Here is an 18,772-nt window from a genome sequence, read left to right on the forward strand (position 1 = left end):
ATTTTTTTTAGTGATGTGATGTGATGATCTAATGGTGATTGAAATACTGGATTAAAAGTGGGTCAAAAAAATGAATTAAAGTATCATTATCCTATCACAAAATATTACATATTATTACGAATATAATATGTCATAAATCTCATTGAATATATAATTGATATACACATATAAAAATTACATATTAAATAAAATATAATGTCAATCAATGATATTAATAAAGTATAATTTTTCAATCAATAATATTAATCATTCAATTATATCAACTATCCACGACTTCTTACAAATATGATGCATTACCACATAGAATAATCATTCTTTCATAAATATTATTTTTCCTCACTTTATTTTTTAGATTCTTATTAACTTGAGAATCAAAAATATTCTATAAATAAATCCCTTTCTTTGATAATAACATAACTACCACTTTTTTAAACTTTAATAGTATCATATGCCAGAGAGAATATTATATGACTCAAAACACATATCATATGTAATATTTATAGTACTCTATTATTTTACAGTTACAAAGAAAACGGAAAACTTAATATTAAATACAATATTAAAATTTCTACACCATAGTGGTTTAAAATGTGTGTTACATTTTACATGTGGATAATTTCTCCAACAATTTTTCTAGGCACGGATTAAAAAAAGACGCATATTGGCATACAATGTCATCTGATGCACGTGACTTTGGTTTCCTAATGTAGGTGGATAAAATATTTAACCCTTACACGATAATTTATAATTTTTTAATATATTTGGTTAAATATTATATAAATAGATAGATTAAAATAAACTAGGAATATGAACGGGTCATATTTTAAAAATATGATTTTTTTTTCATTAAAGGTAGCAATTTACTGTTCTAATTTTTAAAATACTTAAATTTTGTTTCAAAACACGACTTTAATAGCTATTCAAAAAATAAAATTAAAAGTAATAATCTTAGATACGAATTCTTTTTTTGAAAAAAAAAATTGAAAAAAAATTCATTATAAATAATGTTTGAAAATACTGCTTACACGTAACTACCTTATTTTATTTATACTGATATTTTTCAACACTGCTTAATGGCTTGTATAGTTTGTTCGTTGTTTGAGTATAATTTAATATTTTATTACTATTATATGTAGACTTTATTTTAATCGTTTAGTTATACTCACAAGGATTTATTGTTTTTCAATGTCAATTTTGGGATTTAAAAATTTCAGAAGAATTTTAAAAGTAAAAAATATCCAAATTTTAAGACGGGGTAGACTTAGGTTTTAATATATGATATATTTTAAATGATATTAATGTCAGATTAATAAAAGATTATATGAAATACTATTACAAAATAAAATTCAACTAAAAAGTAAATATAAAAACTAAAATGAAATAAAAAGTGTAAATATAAAAATTAAATTACTAATTAAATATATTTTTTTTATATTTGTCATTCAAAATCTATAAGAAAAAATTTTGTTAAAACCAATTTATTTTAGACTTGTTCATCACTATTTCTTGCTCATCACTATTTTTAGACTTGTTCATTTAATCAAATCATATCCAACCCAATTTTGTATTTGGAATGAAATAAGTATGATATTAAAAAAAATTACTGAATAACATAAGATTCTTTTAATGATTCAGTAATAAGTTAAGTTTGTCCAAAACTAATCATGGAATGTGTGTATCTATTATACCTATATATAACTGAAATTCTCCTTTTCTGTTACATATATATTTTTTAAATTTTATATATTTTAAAATAAATTTTTATTTTCTAAATGATTATTAATTGAAATTTATTTATTTTTAAATTAAAATAATTATGTTATCATTTTAATATTTTGAATCATTATTTATTTAAATTTAATTATTAAATTAATTATCTAGAAGATACATGTATTTCCACGTGTATATATAAATCTAATGTTCTTATTGCTGGAAACGGTGTCGTAGTACTGGGGGTTGGTTAACTTCAAAGTATAAAACCCTAAACCACTCGCAGAAGGAGAAGACGCCGCCTTCTTCACCGCCACCACTCCTATTCCAGCTAAAATTCTCCATTGTTCTCGCTGTCACGCACTCTTTCTCTCTGTCTATCTCTCTCGCAGACACACACAAAGCACGGCACTATCCTCAGTGGAACAAAGTTGTAACAATTTCAAAGCAGTAAAACCACACGGAAACAATGGCTGGTGGTCGATTCCGCGAACTGATGAAGAAATACGGCAAAGTGGCCCTCGGCGTTCACCTGAGCGTTTCCACAGTTTCCATCACGAGTCTCTACGTCGCCATAAAGAACAACGTCGACGTCGAAGCCATCCTCGAGAAGTTCCACATGGGCGCCGTCTCTGACCAGGAAAACCCTAACCCTAACCCTATCGACGAAGACGCCTCGCAACCTCCCAAGAACCGGACGGCGCAGATCGCCGCATCCGCCGGCGGAGCCTTCACGCTTGCGATCCTCTGCAACAAGGCGCTGTTCCCCGTGCGCGTTCCCATCACCGTCGCACTCACTCCCCCAATCGCAAGGTTCTTGGCACGGAGGAACATCATCAAGAGTGGTGTGTGACCTGGATTCGGTGCGTGGTGTATTCTTCTTGCTTGTGACGAGGATCGTGAGATTATGTTTACATTTGTATACCTTGTTGCATTGGTGGGGTTTTTGAGACCTGAGAGTGGAATAGCAAAAGGGTTTTACTTTTCTTAGAACTAGTTTTTCTGCTTAATAAAGGTCCTGGTATATACTTAGTTTAATTCATTGGAATGGTTGGAGTAATCGAGTGGACAAAACTTGCTTGCAATTCTGGTTATTTTGATATTGTTCTATCAAAGAATTGGAGTCTTGGTGGGAAAGAAATACACACAAAACTAATATAAGTGTGATGATTTTGAGGGATGGGTTTGTGTGTATCTCTCTTCAACTTAACATACCCTGTACTAGAGAGGATGCACTCTCCTTATGTAGAACTTTTATTGTGCAACTCAATGCAAACTTTTATGATGCAAATTGCCAACTTAAAGCTCCATTGATGTTAGAGGTTATCGCTTCTACATAGCATTGTTTCAGGTAAATAGAAAGGGAAGAAAGGGAAAAGAAGTAGATGGGATAGAAATACCAAATTAGTTGTATAGGCTTAGGTGTATTTGTGATGAGAGCTGGATAGATTTTAGAGTGATATGGTGATATTTTATCCCAAGAATGTGGATAGTTTAGTGGACAGTTTAGTGGACATGATTGTAAAGATTATTTGATTGCTACTTGATTAAACCCTAAAAGTAATGTATTTTGTGTTTTATCTGTTGCATCCTGCTTTATTTTGGACTGAGATGGTCTAAAGTTATCAATGGATGGTACTTTTATATGCTCTTTGTATTGAAGTAATGAATTCTGGATGATTGCTAATTATCTGTGCCCGACGGGAACTAGACTTGGTCTGGTCGTAGACTTCCTAATTGATATATCCAATCTTTGATTGAATTCAACATCCAATCCTTGGGTGAATGTGGAGTTTATCAGTGTGACCTTTAGGTGATTGAAATTGAGCTACCTCAAAATGGTGCTGGTACACAGTAAGAATGTTCTTGTCCTGAATAGAGCAGTAATATCATATCATATGCTCATTTCGATTTAGCCAACAAAGAGTATCCTCAATTGTTAAGATGATCACTATTTCTTGAAACCTTGTCATGGTTTATTTCAAGATATATTTATAGTGCAATTGTTCCTTGTTCGCAAAACCTTGGTATGATGATCACATAAAAAACTGTTTTGCCAAATCTCTGAACTATTTTGATTGGCTGAAAATATGCTATGCTCTCCACCTTCCTGTTGGATCAGATTCTCAGATGGCAACTCACCTCGGTAACTTAAAACAAACTCATCAACATGAGCCAATTGTTTAACTGCCTTGGACAGAAAATTGTTTAATATCATGTCAAATTAAGGCCTTAGGAGCCATACTTTTTGGGTTTGGGGGCTGGTTGTGAAGGACTTAACTACTCAGTAGTCAGGACCGCCACCAGCTAAAGCATTCATTCAGCACAAGTTTGAGTTGATTTTATTTTTCCATTAGTAACTTTATTTGATTTTGTTGTTCCTCTATCTTTCTAAGGAGAAAAGTGACTTGGATAATAATAGTTTGATAACTCTTTTTTATCTACTTTTAATTCATTACTATAATAATTCATTATATTTTGATCAATTTTTTTATCTATTTTTAATTCATTACTACAATAACTCTTTAATTATTACATCACACAACTGAAAAAAAAAATCAAAATAGATGATGGAAGGTCGATGAAAGTTAAAAGTGAGTCATTATTTAAGTGATTTAGCTATTCTAATTCACTCTCCAAGTTGAAGTTTCATAAAAAAAAAAAATAAAGGATCAGAAGGATGTTAAAGAGTCTTTAATAAAGTGGAATTTTCGATTTAAGTATGATAAAATGTCTAGACTCCTTGACTTTTTGTTAGCTTAGTTTGTCCAGATTGAGGTTTGTTTATAACCTATCTCTTAACTGAGCCTCATTACCCTTTTGGCACTTTTGATTAATTCAATGCAATGTATATTTTATAATTAAAAAAAAACAATTATGTATTAATAACACAACTTCTTAATTTAAAGCTTTTTCTAGCACAATATTATATGTATAATGGCATAATATTGTAGGAAAAAAAATTATATTAAAATAATATTGTACAAATTTTCCTTTTCATTGTAAACTAATTTACATATCTAACAACACAATTACACAATAGAGATAAAATAAACGAGTCTATATCTTATAATTTTTTTTTAAGACTTTGAAGTCTTTGTTTTCAGTTGAGTTTTTATTAATTTTTTATTAGATATTTAACATTTTATTTTTATACCTTTTCGGTGGATGTTATATTGTTTCGTCATTTTATCTAATTAATATAATAATAATATCGTGATAAATGTAGAATGATTTACTTATTTGTTTTTGTATAATAAAAAAATTGAAATTATTTAATTAATATAAGAATAGTATTGTGATTAGAAATGAATGTCGTCATGTTTTACTTAAGAATGAATGTCTACATAAAAGTATAAAATTAAGTTAAATATTTATGTTCACATAAATTTATATAGTTCATACTATGGTCTATATAAATAATAATTATATAATTTATTCATGATTTCTTTTGTGAAGTTAATGACATGAAGACTTTTCTTTTCATCAACAACCTGAAATATTTATCTTTACATTTTTTCAATCTTGGAGAAAAAAACATGAACATTTGGTATGGAACAATATTCACTTGTTATTCTTAAGGTGAATTTTCATATAGTATAAACAAAATTTATCCACATGAGACATAAAATATATTGTTTCAGCTCTCGGGATCAGTGTATTGAAGTGAAAATTGTGTAGGAGTACACTCCCTGTTTATAAATAAATATAAACATTTTAAACACCAATTCAAAAACATTTTGGTAAAAATCCAAATAAAAAATTTAATGACAAAATTTAAACATAATGTGTAGTTTAATTCCACTGGACCCGTGCACACCAGAACACTTCTTACAAGCCTTTTCCTTCAGTTCACTGATTGGGTGGGTGCGGGTGCAAAGAAAACCGGGTAGATTCTGATCGGCCATCGGCACACCGCCGGAGTACAACATGATTGTCTGCGTTGCCGTCGTCGGTCACCAGGTGAGTCCCCTTCGACTTTCATACTCGATTTAAGTTTCGCCGGAAAATTCCGGTTTTCTGATCTCCCATCTGAACTCAAACTCTCATTTCCTATGAAATCGTGCAGAACAATCCGCTATACATACAGAGTTTCACGGAGGCCGATGATGCTCTCAAGCTCCACCACATCGTCCATTGTTCGCTGGATGTGGTCGACGAGCGAGGTGTGTTTCGTTTACTGTGAACTGGGGATCCCTAGGTTTTTATTTGAGATTTCGTAAATTTTAATTTATCTGTGATGTTTTGTTTTTAAGCAAATGGTTGGGGTTTTGAGATCCTTAAGCCTGGAGATAATTCAGCGAGAGGATTCAGTTTTAGGTGGAACTCCGAATCTGATGTAATGTGTTGTTTACTTGGCAGTGAACAATCCTAAAAGATCTGGGCCTATGCTCAATGAGACGTTTCTTGGACTGCTTTATCCCATCGAGAATTACAAAGTGTGAGTGCATTTGTTTTCTGTTAGAGTTTTGTTTGATTCATGCTTAATCCAACAACTGAAAAGTTTGTGGGTTTGCCTGTGACGAGATTTGCAGCTATGGATATCTAACTAATACAAAGGTGAAGTTTATATTGGTGACCACTGATCTGGATGTTAAAGATGCCGATGTAAGAAATGTGAGTATGAATTTTCTTTCATTTCGTCGGTGTAATTTCCTGTCTTACTGGAGTAGATAATTTGTGATGTAATGGTTCTCTTAGCAATGGTATCTAGGATATGCTGAAATAAATACTGATGGTGGTACTAGTAGTACTTTGATCCCAATATTGTGGTTGAAAGATATTGGATATCTTGTCTGTCATGTAATTTGACTACTGTTACCAATTACTTTTTATGAATAGGAGCACATTTCAATTCTGGCAAAGGCAATGCTGATGTTTCTTGATCATGATCTGTAAATGGTATTATGATGTTTGAAATGTGTAGTTGCTATTGTCATCTTTACCTATTATATGTAGAATCTGGTCTTGTTTGGCACAATTATTAAAGTGGGTGTTACAGGAAATAGAAAGGGTGGCAGTGGATTATTAACCCGTAATGGTGATGAGGGAAAGTGCAAGGAGGGAGGACCTTAGTTATCTTAAAAGTAGCCAGTTAACCTGCATGGCTGCACCCATGACAGGCTGGTAGGATTAGGAAGTAAGGGAGGGGGAATCAGGTAGAATATAAAAGGAGGCTGGGAGATAATAGAGGTAAGAAACAATAGGGTGAGGGAGGTATTACTGCTTTATGTATATTTTTTTCCCTTTCACTACTTGTATAACTCTGAACAGCTACGTGAATTAAACTAATTATAGTATTGAGTGCAATAGTGTCTTATATCATGTAGAAGTGATTCAGTGTTTTGAGGTGAGAGACTAGCATGTTTTCTGATAGGTTCATTTTCAAGGCTATTTCATTGTTAAATTGAGAAATGCAAAGGGATTTGTACATTCTTTTGCTGATGGATTTTTCTTGCTTTGCTGTATTTCATTCTTTTCGACATCCTTCTGTTTATTAATATTTTTGTTTTATAAAAAATTAAAAAACTTGAATTATTCGTTTTAATTGTTAACAGGGATGTTTCACTTAGGAATGCGATGTTTATGTGATACCCTGTTGTCATTTTCTCCGTTATGAAATAGTTTATTTTGTTTATGAATTTTGCAGTCTACATTTAAGATCCTTTATATTGTTTTCCTTCAATAAGTTGGTTAAAATTTTACAATTTTTAGTGCCACTATGTTATGATTCCACTTTTCGTGTGCATTTTTTGGTTAATTGCAAACATAAGGGTATTATTTATGTTGTAGGAGATAGAAACACGTAAACTTAGATACTATCTTTCCATTGTCACGTTACTCAGAAATTTGACTCGTATGGATGAATTATGGTTCTATTTGATGTTATTTTCTTCTTGTTAACTTCTGGTGGATTGTATTTCTGTACAGTTTTTCAGGAGGTTCCATGCTGCATATGTAGATGCAGTTTCAAACCCATTCCATGTGCCAGGCAAAAAGATAACCTCCAAAACATTTGCAGAAAGAGTGAGCACAATTGTCAAGTCATTTGGCTTCAGTTCGGCTGGATGAACATTTTCAACTGGTGCGAGTTACAATGCTTTGTTTATATCTGGCACAAAACTTTTCTTTCTTATTCTAAGTTCTTGCCTTGTAGTTTTAGCATTGGTAAAATGTTTAGAGTTAGGAACATTTTCAAGAAAATTCTAAGTTCAAATTGATACCATTGCACTTGATTTTACACAAATTTGAGTTTTTAATATTTATTCATATGATTGAACGTAAATCTGTTATTGACCCCTACCTCTCTGAACAAAATATGTGGGCATTAGGCGGAGAGGTTATTAATTTATTCTCTTACCAGTTTTCTATTCTGCTATAGTAATGCGCCATTGTGACTTATGGCACAACTATTGTGGGTCTCTCATCACAAATTGTCTTTGGCAGCTGTCAAAAAATCAGCCACGCCATTAAAACATTTTCATCAATAAAATATCATTTCTAAAGCATTTAAGATGTTCCAAAGTTGTATCTTCATTTGAGTCTTCTATTTTTATTATCGGTCAATGAATTAACTCCCTTCTATACACCATCATTGCGATTCTGGACATTCTTTTGTTCTTTATTATTTTTAATTCTAAAGCATATTAAATATTATGAGACAATAATTTTTTAAAATGTCAGTCGTATAAATATTACTTACTTTTGTCCAAAGCACAACTTAATTATAAGTGAGATCAAACGTCTTTATACACAGGGATTGAAATTTTTTATCATTGAAAAAGTTGAGCTGTTTAGGTTCCTATGAACTTCCCTTATCCAATGTTATGATAGGTTCCCATGAACAATTCACTATTTATAGAGTTTATTAAACATTGTCTTCTAAAACTTATTCAAGTATATTTTTCTTTTCCATGATGCGAGCAGAGTGGGGCCACCATTCAAATTGTTTTACAATTCAATGATTTTGTACTTTTCTGTTTGTCTATTAATATATTTTCCTTTCATTTCTGGATTTTTTTTTTCTGGAAACATTCTTGTAATGGTTGTGTGTGTGGTCTGAAAAGAAGAAAGAATGTTGTCCAGAGAGAAATAGTAGGAGTCTGTGTTGCTTTTACACTATCATTAGTGTCAAAAGATGAAAATGGACCAAGTCATTTGTGATGTTTGAGTAACCTACGTTCAGATTTGGAAGTTCGACATAAACTTTAAATTTATTTTTAAAAAATTATAGGATCTAATAATTTTATTTTTAAGTATAGAACAACGTCTTTTTTTTTTTTTTACTTCAAAAGATTAAATTTAATTTTTCTAATAGACAAGAAAGAGCTGGTCAGTTCTTGTTAAAGTCATGTAAACATCAACCAACTATTTGACCTACTTTACCCTTTAATGATTATAAAAGACAAATAGCGTAAAAAAGTGATTGTACTACTGTTGATTCAGAAAAAGAATGAACGAGGAATTGGTGATTCATTTTTATATACGAGCAATATTGTAATATTGAACATAAAAAGGAGTAAAGAAAGATCCAGTGAATGCCTGATTAATAAAAAAATATTGTTCACTGTTTAATATTTTTATTTTATATCAAATTTAAATCAAATATATAATTGTATTTAAGTTTAAAGATTTTTTTTATGTCTATAGATATCACTTTTTTTTTTCTTTTCATCCATCTATTTTTTATTTCTATTCTTTTACATGCAATATTTGTAGTCCACGTATTATAACATGATGATATTGTCGTGATATTTTATATAATATAAACACGTGATGGTATTGTCAATAGATTAATATTATTGGAACAAAGCTTGGTATGGGAAACTAAAAGTAAAATGTTGGAATTTATAGATATAAATTTATTTTTCATTTATTTCACTTGAATTTTCTTATTTTCCTAAGTAAAAACAAACGAAGCTATGTTCTTTACTCTTCTCATTTTAAATGTGTTCATATGAACGTAAAAGAAGTTTCGTGCCATTCTAACTAGGTTCTCTGAATGCGCATTTTAACAAGCCAATCAATATATTTTCAGAAATATAATGGTTTTAATATTTCGAAATCAATTTTTCACTTGATCAAGATTAGGATGAATTTAATTACTTTTGTCTTAGTCACATCATTTTTTTCAAATTCAGTTTATCATAATAAATTTTTACTCGTAACAAATTAATAGGAATTATTAATAAGAATTACGGGTTGATCTAAAACTCTAACTAAAGTAGAAATGATTATAAATTATTTGAGTCTTAATCTATTCATTTTTTAAAATAAAAATAAAGAATTAAGGATGACAAAATTAAAAGAGAAAACATATAAGATTAATGGTAATTTTTTTTCTGATATTTAATAATAATCTTAACAAAAATCAGATACACTAGTACATTCTCATGTACATCTAAATACATTAATAATAAAATTTTAAGATATTTAAGATGAATTTCGAATGATATGAATTTTTGCATAATAATATTATTGTCTTCGACCTATCATTTTACTGATGAATTGTGCTTATGAGATTTTTTATTTATTTATAAGAACTAAATAAAATTATTAAAAATATATAATAACTCATATCTCGATCAATTAAATTAATTTATTTTAGAGAACTTTGTGCATCATGAAAATTAAGTTAAATATTTCAGTTTTATTGTTGAAAATGGAATATAATATAAATACAATATTTTACTACTTCAAAATTTGCCAGATACTTTTTCTCTATTTTCCTTACAAAATGTAGTTTCCTATTATTTTAACAATTAATTTTTAATGCACCCTTTGATTCACCATCTATTTAACAATGTATTTAACAAAATTAGAGTAATGATGTTCTATTACATTGTGGATATTAATATTTATTAATGTTATATGTCAAGTTAGCATATATATACAAAATATATAATTAAATTAAAAGTGTTTCGATTTCAAGTTTATTAATTATTAAAATATAGTAAAAATTAGTCACGATTTATAAGGTATTATTTGTTTTAAAATTTCATCATAACTATTTTTTTTAAATGTTTCACTGAATAAGAAAGAGAGTAAATATAAATTAATTTTATTCTCGAGTTCTTAACACTTTTGTATATACTGTAAAAAGATAAAAATTAAATTAAAGATGAAATTCGGAAATTAACCATAATGAAAAAAAAAAGAGATAATAGTAAAATTCATATATATTTAAAATTATTATCTGTTTCTGACAATAATTGTTATTTCCAGGATGGTTCCTGAATTTGTTTGGCCCATCAATTAGATCTGTCACATACAACCACATCAACCATCTCTCTGAATCTCTCTCTCTCTCTCTTCCTCTTCAGATCAAACCATCACAGTTAACCTCTTCAAATCAATCTCTTTTCAGGTTTTTCTTACTCTCTTCATTCCTTCAATTATCGTTTTTCTTTTCACACTCTAATCACTCACAACTTTTCTTCTTAAGCTTTTCCTGTTGCTCTGCTCAATTTCTCACTCGCTGTGTTTTCACCTTTCGACTCTTTCTTCCAGTTCCAGAAATGGGTGTGGCTCAAAACGGTTATGATGCGGAGGAGGGAACCTTGGAGATTGGAATGGGTGGGTGTCGTTTCTGTTTATCTATTTTGCGTTAGTTTTTCTATTATGATGTTTTGGATGTATGCACCAATGGTTGGTAAATCAACGAAGAGCTTTGTTCTTTCATTATGGAAAAAAAATGACATTTTTTGAAGGGGCATTGGATTTGATCAGTTTTTTAAATTGGTAACCTTATGAGTTGTCTCTTTGTGCTGCAGAATACAGAACTGTGTCTGGAGTTGCCGGGCCATTGGTCATTCTTGATAAAGTTAAGGTAATGGCCTCAGTGTAATACTCTATTTGCCATGCCTTTATATTGCTTATTTTATAATTTTGGACTTTTTTTTTTTTACATGGTGACTGAATTTTGTACTGATCAACTGCATCAGGGACCCAAATTTCAAGAGATTGTTAATATTCGCTTAGGGGATGGAACTACTAGGCGTGGACAAGTGCTTGAAGTTGATGGTGAAAAAGCTGTTGTTCAGGTGAGTGCCCACTACTGCCCTATTGTAGCGTGTCTCTAACAATCTGTTCTCCTTTTGAGACTGGTGATGATAATTGCCAAGTCGGTTGTCATGAGGAGATACTTCACCTTATCTTTGATATGATGATTTCTTTATAATTTTAATCATTACCAAATGTTCTTATTAGTTAGAAACCCTTCATTGTTGTGTACTTTGTTCATATATCTGTACTGACTTCAATGTCTAATGTTTTCTCTGTCAATTTCTTATTCTTAACTGATGCTATCACAAACAGCAGGCTTGCTTAGTTACCATTTTGTACCATTTAACAGGTCTTTGAGGGTACATCTGGGATTGACAATAAATTTACAACTGTGCAATTTACTGGAGAGGTATACTTGTCTTTAATTATTTACTTAAATTAAACGTAAATTTATGTAAGTGAAATTTGTTTGGAATTTTTTTGTCAATATACCTGTTGATTGGTACTTGGTTTAGCAGCATTGTAATTCTAATGGTGTTGCACCTAGATAACATGTCAACTGTTAGTTTGAGAGTTTTATTTTGTTTTTTGTTAATGTAGAATTGGGTCAATCAGTGGCTAGTCTTTCAATTCGCTCTGTGCTAAATTACAGTAGTAAATAAATTATATTGATTAGTTCAGAAAGCATGTCCAAACTTTAGTTCAGAAAACATTAAAGGGTGGTTTCCTTGGTATCCATATTGATTAAATCATTTTTTTTTTTGTATTATGAGTTTGTTTCTAAAAGGGTATCTTGATATATTTACTGGTTAGCCTTATAATAAGCTTCCAAAAAGAAAATTTAGGAAGAATTATGATTTGCCAAATTTGTTGCATTTTAAAGTTCAGCTTCTGTGTACTGTTTACATATTAAATTTGTTCCAGAAGGATACTTTCCAAGTCTTATCCTTTCCAATCTGATTACCTTATGATTACTTTATCCCCTTCTACCACTCTATTGACGTTATTGATTATTGAATACTTTTTCATTTTGAGTCTTTGGTTTTCTTTGAACCAGTTTAAATGTTGACTCCCATTTTTCTCTATTATTGGTGTTGTTCACAGGTGTTAAAAACTCCAGTGTCACTGGATATGCTTGGTCGCATCTTTAATGGTTCTGGAAAACCAATTGATAATGGTCCACCCATATTGCCCGAGGCTTACTTGGACATATCAGGTATACTATTTCTTCTGAGGAGGTCTGAATATGCATGTTTACCTTTTCCTTTTTTAATATTTTTTTTTTTGTAATTCAGGAAGTTCTATCAACCCCAGTGAACGAACCTATCCAGAGGAAATGATACAGACAGGAATATCTACCATTGATGTCATGAATTCTATTGCTAGAGGTCAAAAGATCCCTCTATTCTCAGCTGCTGGTCTCCCCCATAATGAAATTGCTGCACAGATATGCCGTCAGGCTGGCTTAGTTAAGAGACTAGAAAAGACTGAAAATCTTCTCGAGGTATATCCAATGTATTAAAGTGAATTTACTATGTTCAGTGCTCCTGAATTATAAGTTTAGGACTTCACATTTTGTATTATTACTTTCTTAGAAATGTACGCATCATTCAGCTGCACATTTAAGGACTTGAAAAGAAAATGGACTTGTTTGGCTGACATCTTGTCCTTGGCCATAATTTCTTACCTCGCACCACCTGTTAGTGCTCATTGTGCGTGCATAACTTTAGTCGCCGATTTTCATGCAGTGGAATAGTTGTGCCCTTTTTTAAAGAATTAATTTCTACAATAAAAGTTGAGTTCATTCCTTGTACCTATATTTTACGAATAGTTTTGTTGCTTTAAGGTTTTTATATGGTGTATAGTAACAGGTGTATTGTAAGATGTGGTTACTTCATCAATAAATGTGGATTTTAAAACGTTTGCTATGTTTGAATATTTCTATCAAAAAATTAAACCTGTATTGCTTGTTACACATGTATTAAGCACACGGCTTTTAATAAGCTTATTTCTGGTTGTTTCCTTGGGACTTTAAAACCAATCAAAATTATATTATTACCTTTACCTTCATGTACTTAAAAGTTGAAGTTTAAACATAAACGATCTTGCTTCTTTGTTTTATATCCCTTACACATTGTGTAGTTATCTAGCTTTCTTCTTATGGCCTTCAAATTAGTAAGGCTATTTCCTGCTTATTCATTTATTTGAACATATTATTTTGCAATAACATGAAGATAGTAAATTTTCCATGAAACCTTGTCTGAATACAGGGCGGAGGAGAAGAGGACAATTTTGCCATTGTGTTTGCAGCCATGGGAGTTAACATGGAGACTGCACAGTTTTTCAAACGTGACTTTGAGGAGAATGGCTCGATGGAGAGAGTGACCCTTTTCCTTAATCTGGTATTCTTTAGAGCCAGTATGCAATTGTTCTCTTGTTCATATTTATTTGTTTTCTTGGCTTCTCAATTTCTTTTTCTGTAATTTTGTCTATGTGGTCTGGGCAATTAAAAAATTTTCCTTGTAGCAGTAATGTCTTGTAATTGGAAGTTACATTTTGTTGATTTTTCTGTGGTATGTTGAACTTTTTCTCGGTCTGGAGAGTGTGAAAAGATTATTGTAATCCGTAATTGTTTGTGTTCAATGAAGACAAATTGATACATTAGTGATAATGTGTATGATTAGTACAAAACAAATCTTTTTTGTTTTGTTAAGCTGAATTACTTGTAAAACTTTGAAATAGAAAAAATAAGGAAGTACCATTTGGTGGATTTGTGACTCTACAAATGTTTATTTATTTTCCTTTTATGGATGATCGAAGTGCTATTTTCAAATTTGATTTCATGACCTGTATGCAGCAGCTGATCATTAAAAATATCTCTCTTGCTTGTGATTTATTACAGGCAAATGATCCAACAATTGAGCGTATCATCACTCCTCGTATTGCTCTTACAACTGCCGAATATTTGGCATATGAATGTGGCAAGCATGTTCTTGTGATACTTACTGATATGAGTTCTTATGCTGATGCTCTTCGTGAGGTACTGTATCTAAAACTGTAGCTTCTTCAATGATGTGGCAACAGAAAAGCAAAGAGATTTGGAATCTTTTGTAGCCTATTTCATTCCCTTGGCATTATAGTTTCCCTGTTTGCCTACGAATAGTATTTTAGGCTTGCATAATCATTACTAATGGACTTCTATTTCTGAGTATAATAAGTAACTAGTTTTTTTGCAAACAGTTAGAATTGACCCTGGAACTATTGATCCCTTCTGGATCCTGTAGGTGTCTGCTGCTCGAGAAGAAGTACCTGGTAGACGTGGGTATCCCGGTTACATGTATACAGATCTTGCAACAATATACGAACGTGCTGGAAGAATTGAGGGGCGGACAGGCTCTATTACACAAATTCCTATTCTAACCATGCCTAATGATGGTAATGCAATATTATAGAATCTCTTCGACTGTATTGCATTATGCACTCTAAATTCTGTCTGATTATCTTCCTTAAACTTTTTTCTGTACAGATATTACGCATCCAACTCCTGATCTTACTGGATACATCACTGAGGGGCAGATATATATTGACAGGCAGTTGTATAACAGGCAGGTGGGTTCTATTTAAGCATTTGGTTGTTATTATATTGTATAAAAGGCTGGGTTAGTAGTAAACTGAATTATGTACAAGAGAATTCGATGCAGAAGGAATCCTAGCATTTACACATGATATTACTTGAAGAACGGTACTTTTTCCCTAACATGTAGATTTTCTTTTTAACTTTACATTGCCTGAACAAATATTTTGAAATGGTTTAACTTCATTAATGGTCCTTTTGATTGAGAGGAGACGAATAGAGGAGATGGAAATAATAAGGATGAATGAAGAGAAAATTAGTGAAAATTAAAGGTGTTTGGTTGAAGAGAAATAAAGAAGATATGAGGAGACAGATAAATAAGTAGAAATAAAGGAAAATAGTTTAGTTGGAATCATAAATTAAACTTGTTTCTGTTCTAATATTTTTGGTTCCCCTTGGTAGAACGAAAATGTAGCCTATTTTTGCCTCGTGTTCTATCCCATGCTATTTTTAAAATGCAGCAAAAATAAATTAGACATCTCATTTTAACACGTTTACCAAACACTACTGAAATTTAAGATGGAAATGCTATGACCAAATAGGGCTCACCTGTAAAGATCAATATCGAATTATTACGGTCATTCTCCATTATTGATTTATTTAGGTATCAAATAAGTGTAAATCCACTCTGCAAATTGTTTGTGAAATATTAGCTTGAAACTGAACATTCAATTCCTTTTGTATTGGCAGATATATCCACCAATCAATGTCCTTCCATCATTGTCTCGTTTGATGAAGGTGAGGTTAACTCTTGTTTCCTGATATCAACATTCCATCAACTGATACATTTTTACTCTGTTTACTCATCGATGGGTGAGTGACCAAACACTAACAATACCCATGTTAGTTCAATCAACACCCTTGTTCCTTCCAACAATCACTATCAAAATTCTGTTTGCTTTTTTTTTCCCTGGCTAAAGCATCAACACCCTTGTTCTTAAAGTTATAAGGTTTCCTCTGCAGAGTGCCATTGGTGAGGGCATGACGCGAAGGGATCATGCTGATGTCTCCAACCAGGTCTGCTGTTTCTTTGTTTTCACATTGCTACTTTTCACTTTTTACAAACCGTCTAACCGGTGTGCTTTTGTTTCCTGAAAGCTCTATGCAAATTATGCCATTGGAAAGGATGTCCAGGCAATGAAAGCTGTGGTTGGAGAAGAAGCACTTTCATCTGAGGATCTGGTCTCTTACTAATCTTCTCTTGTCTATTATTCTCTTTTGAGTATAGCGATATGATATTGTTCTTGAAGTGGGGTACTAACTATGATTATTCCCTTTGATCAACAGCTATATCTGGAATTTTTGGAAAAGTTTGAGAGGAAGTTTGTTGCCCAAGGAGCTTATGACACACGCAACATCTTCCAGTCACTAGATCTTGCATGGACTTTGCTGCGGATTTTCCCTCGTGAACTCCTTCATCGTATCCCTGCAAAGACTCTTGATCAGTACTACAACCGAGATGCCGGTAACTGATGACATGTATGTAGCAAGGTGGCATATCTTAGTCACGTATTCAATCATCTTGTAATGATCATGGCAATTGTTTTATTTCTTAGCTTTCTCATCCAACAATATTTGTTTCTTCTATCCAGCATATTCATTATATATAATAAAAGGTTTGAGTCTGTTTGAGTGCCTCATATTTTGACAGAATAATCACTTAGTTGGAATGAAGACCCCATTGATAGTTTATCTCCTTTGCCATTTTGTTCTGTGGTTGGAAAATTAGTTGTTCGCAGTTTGGGATGTTCATTCACTGGTACGAGGAATTTTCATCTCCCTTCTATGTTGCTTGTTTCTTTAGTGTCTGATACATTTTTGTTACTTCATTCTTCAGATTGTTTATAATCAGGAAGAAGCTTTGAATTTATACATATCAATCTAACAATTTCTATAAACCTCAATTTATACATCTCCATAATTACTATATAAACATAAAAACAAATAAATATCCATCATCAATTTATTTTAGAAGCAAAAAACCTATATATTAGAAAGAAACTAATGTCAAACACAAATAGCACTCAGTTTTAGTTAACCAAGTGTATATAATAAGGCGAGTTTTGAAAGTTAAATTTTTAAGATTTAAGTTTAATTCATTTAAATAATCATTGAGGCCATAGTGATGATGTAATAGAGATATTAAAAAATAATTTTCTTTTGTTTAATTGTCCTTCGTTTGAATTTGATGTGAAATGATATAATTGAATAAAAGATAAAAATAATTAATATTGTTCTCAATGTGATTGTGAAATGAAAGTGTCTCTTTTGAGGAACATATTTAAAACGAGGCTTTTTTCTCTTACCAACTACTTGCCCCACCATTGCAACCCCACGCCAACACACCCAACTCTTCATGTCTCAGCTACCTCCTTTGCCAAATTCTATATATCATAATTTATATTTGTTTTATCTTAAACTATTCCAAATATGTAATTTTATTTTATCCCTCTTAATCTTTTAAAAGTTATTTTATCATCTAAGAACTATAAAAAGGTAAAGATATTTTGCAGCCAACTTATTAAAACCCACAAACTATTGTTTTAATAAATTTTGCACACAAATTAGTGTTTCATATTTATTTTAATTTATTTCACCTAAATCCGTTACTGAGGAATGATTAGGTTATACAATACATATAATTAATATTCACAGGAGAATAAAAAAATTGGTTATAGAATGATGTTATTAGTATTTGACATTTAAAAAATATATAAAATAGGTTTAATTTTGAAATTCATATAGAAAAATTGACGAAATTGAATACTCAGAAGGAAAATTCAAAAAGTTAAAAATTCAACAATAAAATTCTTAAAATTGAAAGTTTAATAGTAGAAGTTTTAAAATTGTAAAAGCAAAAAAAAAAAAGAAATTAATAGTTACCAAACGTGCAATGCATTGGTATAGTTACGATTAATCTTTAGTGGTGAAAGGGTGTAAAAGATTAAGCATCCCTTGTCTGAGATCATCAAGAAAATAATAAAATGGTTGTTAATGTTAGACTTAGAGCTGACATAACATTATATAATTTTATATATGGTCAAAATAAAATAGTAAAAGCATGTATACATAATGATAATATATTTTAAATTTGGATATTCATGGTATTGGTTTGCGATGGTGACTCTAATTATTATTAGTGGGATTGGAATCCTATACTATATAATTAATATACTATAACCTTTCTGAGTTTGTGCTTTCATACGTTGTCTCTACCAGTAATGTCAACTTTACAATTTGTATAATTAAATTTCATTAACACGACACAGTAACAGTGGTAAGATTTACAGGAGATGAAATCCTGGAACTAATTTTTCTAGCATCTTATGTTTAACACTTTGATATATTTTTAAATTTGTTTATTATTGATTGGGTTTGTTGTTTTTCGTAGAATTTCTAATATAATTTCATTTTTAACTCGTT

General features: G+C 31.0%; 3 protein-coding genes across 3 annotated transcripts; all 3 read left to right on the forward strand.

Annotated features, from left to right (window-relative positions):
• The first annotated feature begins 1,956 nt into the window (after positions 1 to 1,956).
• On the forward strand, positions 1,957 to 3,008 carry LOC114183313 (transmembrane protein, putative (DUF1279)). The gene has a single exon (XM_028070287.2). The coding sequence runs from the start codon at positions 2,180 to 2,182 to the stop codon at positions 2,561 to 2,563; it is 384 nt and encodes a 127-aa protein (XP_027926088.2). The 5' UTR covers positions 1,957 to 2,179; the 3' UTR covers positions 2,564 to 3,008.
• A 2,494-nt stretch (positions 3,009 to 5,502) lies between these two features.
• On the forward strand, positions 5,503 to 7,996 carry LOC114183868 (SNARE-like superfamily protein). Its single transcript, XM_028071028.2, has 5 exons — positions 5,503 to 5,673; positions 5,780 to 5,876; positions 6,073 to 6,151; positions 6,246 to 6,327; positions 7,642 to 7,996. Exons 1-5 carry the CDS (start codon positions 5,641 to 5,643, stop codon positions 7,780 to 7,782), a joined length of 432 nt encoding a protein of 143 aa, XP_027926829.1. The 5' UTR covers positions 5,503 to 5,640; the 3' UTR covers positions 7,783 to 7,996.
• Positions 7,997 to 10,934: 2,938 nt separating this feature from the next.
• Positions 10,935 to 16,974, forward strand: LOC114185495 (V-type proton ATPase subunit B 1). Its single transcript, XM_028073243.2, has 15 exons — positions 10,935 to 11,077; positions 11,221 to 11,286; positions 11,484 to 11,539; positions 11,655 to 11,753; positions 12,065 to 12,124; positions 12,820 to 12,931; positions 13,011 to 13,219; positions 13,986 to 14,117; positions 14,618 to 14,755; positions 15,000 to 15,150; positions 15,242 to 15,324; positions 16,040 to 16,087; positions 16,313 to 16,366; positions 16,448 to 16,531; positions 16,637 to 16,974. Exons 2-15 carry the CDS (start codon positions 11,229 to 11,231, stop codon positions 16,820 to 16,822), a joined length of 1,470 nt encoding a protein of 489 aa, XP_027929044.2. The 5' UTR covers positions 10,935 to 11,077; positions 11,221 to 11,228; the 3' UTR covers positions 16,823 to 16,974.
• Positions 16,975 to 18,772: the final 1,798 nt, after the last annotated feature.

The sequence above is a fragment of the Vigna unguiculata genome, chromosome 5, assembly GCF_037176805.1.
Source record: "Vigna unguiculata cultivar grain cowpea cultivar isolate G323 ecotype 2 chromosome 5, ASM3717680v1, whole genome shotgun sequence".
NCBI classification, from domain to species: Eukaryota; Viridiplantae; Streptophyta; class Magnoliopsida; order Fabales; family Fabaceae; genus Vigna; species Vigna unguiculata.

Coding starts and splice junctions, on each gene's coding strand:
- LOC114183313 (XM_028070287.2), top strand. CDS start 2,180: ATGGCTGGTGGTCGATTCCGCGAACTGATGAAGAAATACGGCAAAGTG.
- LOC114183868 (XM_028071028.2), top strand. CDS start 5,641: ATGATTGTCTGCGTTGCCGTCGTCGGTCACCAG. Junction 5,674..5,779: donor TTGCCGTCGTCGGTCACCAG/GTGAGTCCCCTT, acceptor GAAATCGTGCAG/AACAATCCGCTATACATACA. Junction 5,877..6,072: donor GGATGTGGTCGACGAGCGAG/GTGTGTTTCGTT, acceptor TTTACTTGGCAG/TGAACAATCCTAAAAGATCT.
- LOC114185495 (XM_028073243.2), top strand. CDS start 11,229: ATGGGTGTGGCTCAAAACGGTTATGATGCGGAGGAGGGAACCTTGGAG. Junction 12,932..13,010: donor GGCTTACTTGGACATATCAG/GTATACTATTTC, acceptor TTTGTAATTCAG/GAAGTTCTATCAACCCCAGT. Junction 16,532..16,636: donor CACTTTCATCTGAGGATCTG/GTCTCTTACTAA, acceptor TTTGATCAACAG/CTATATCTGGAATTTTTGGA.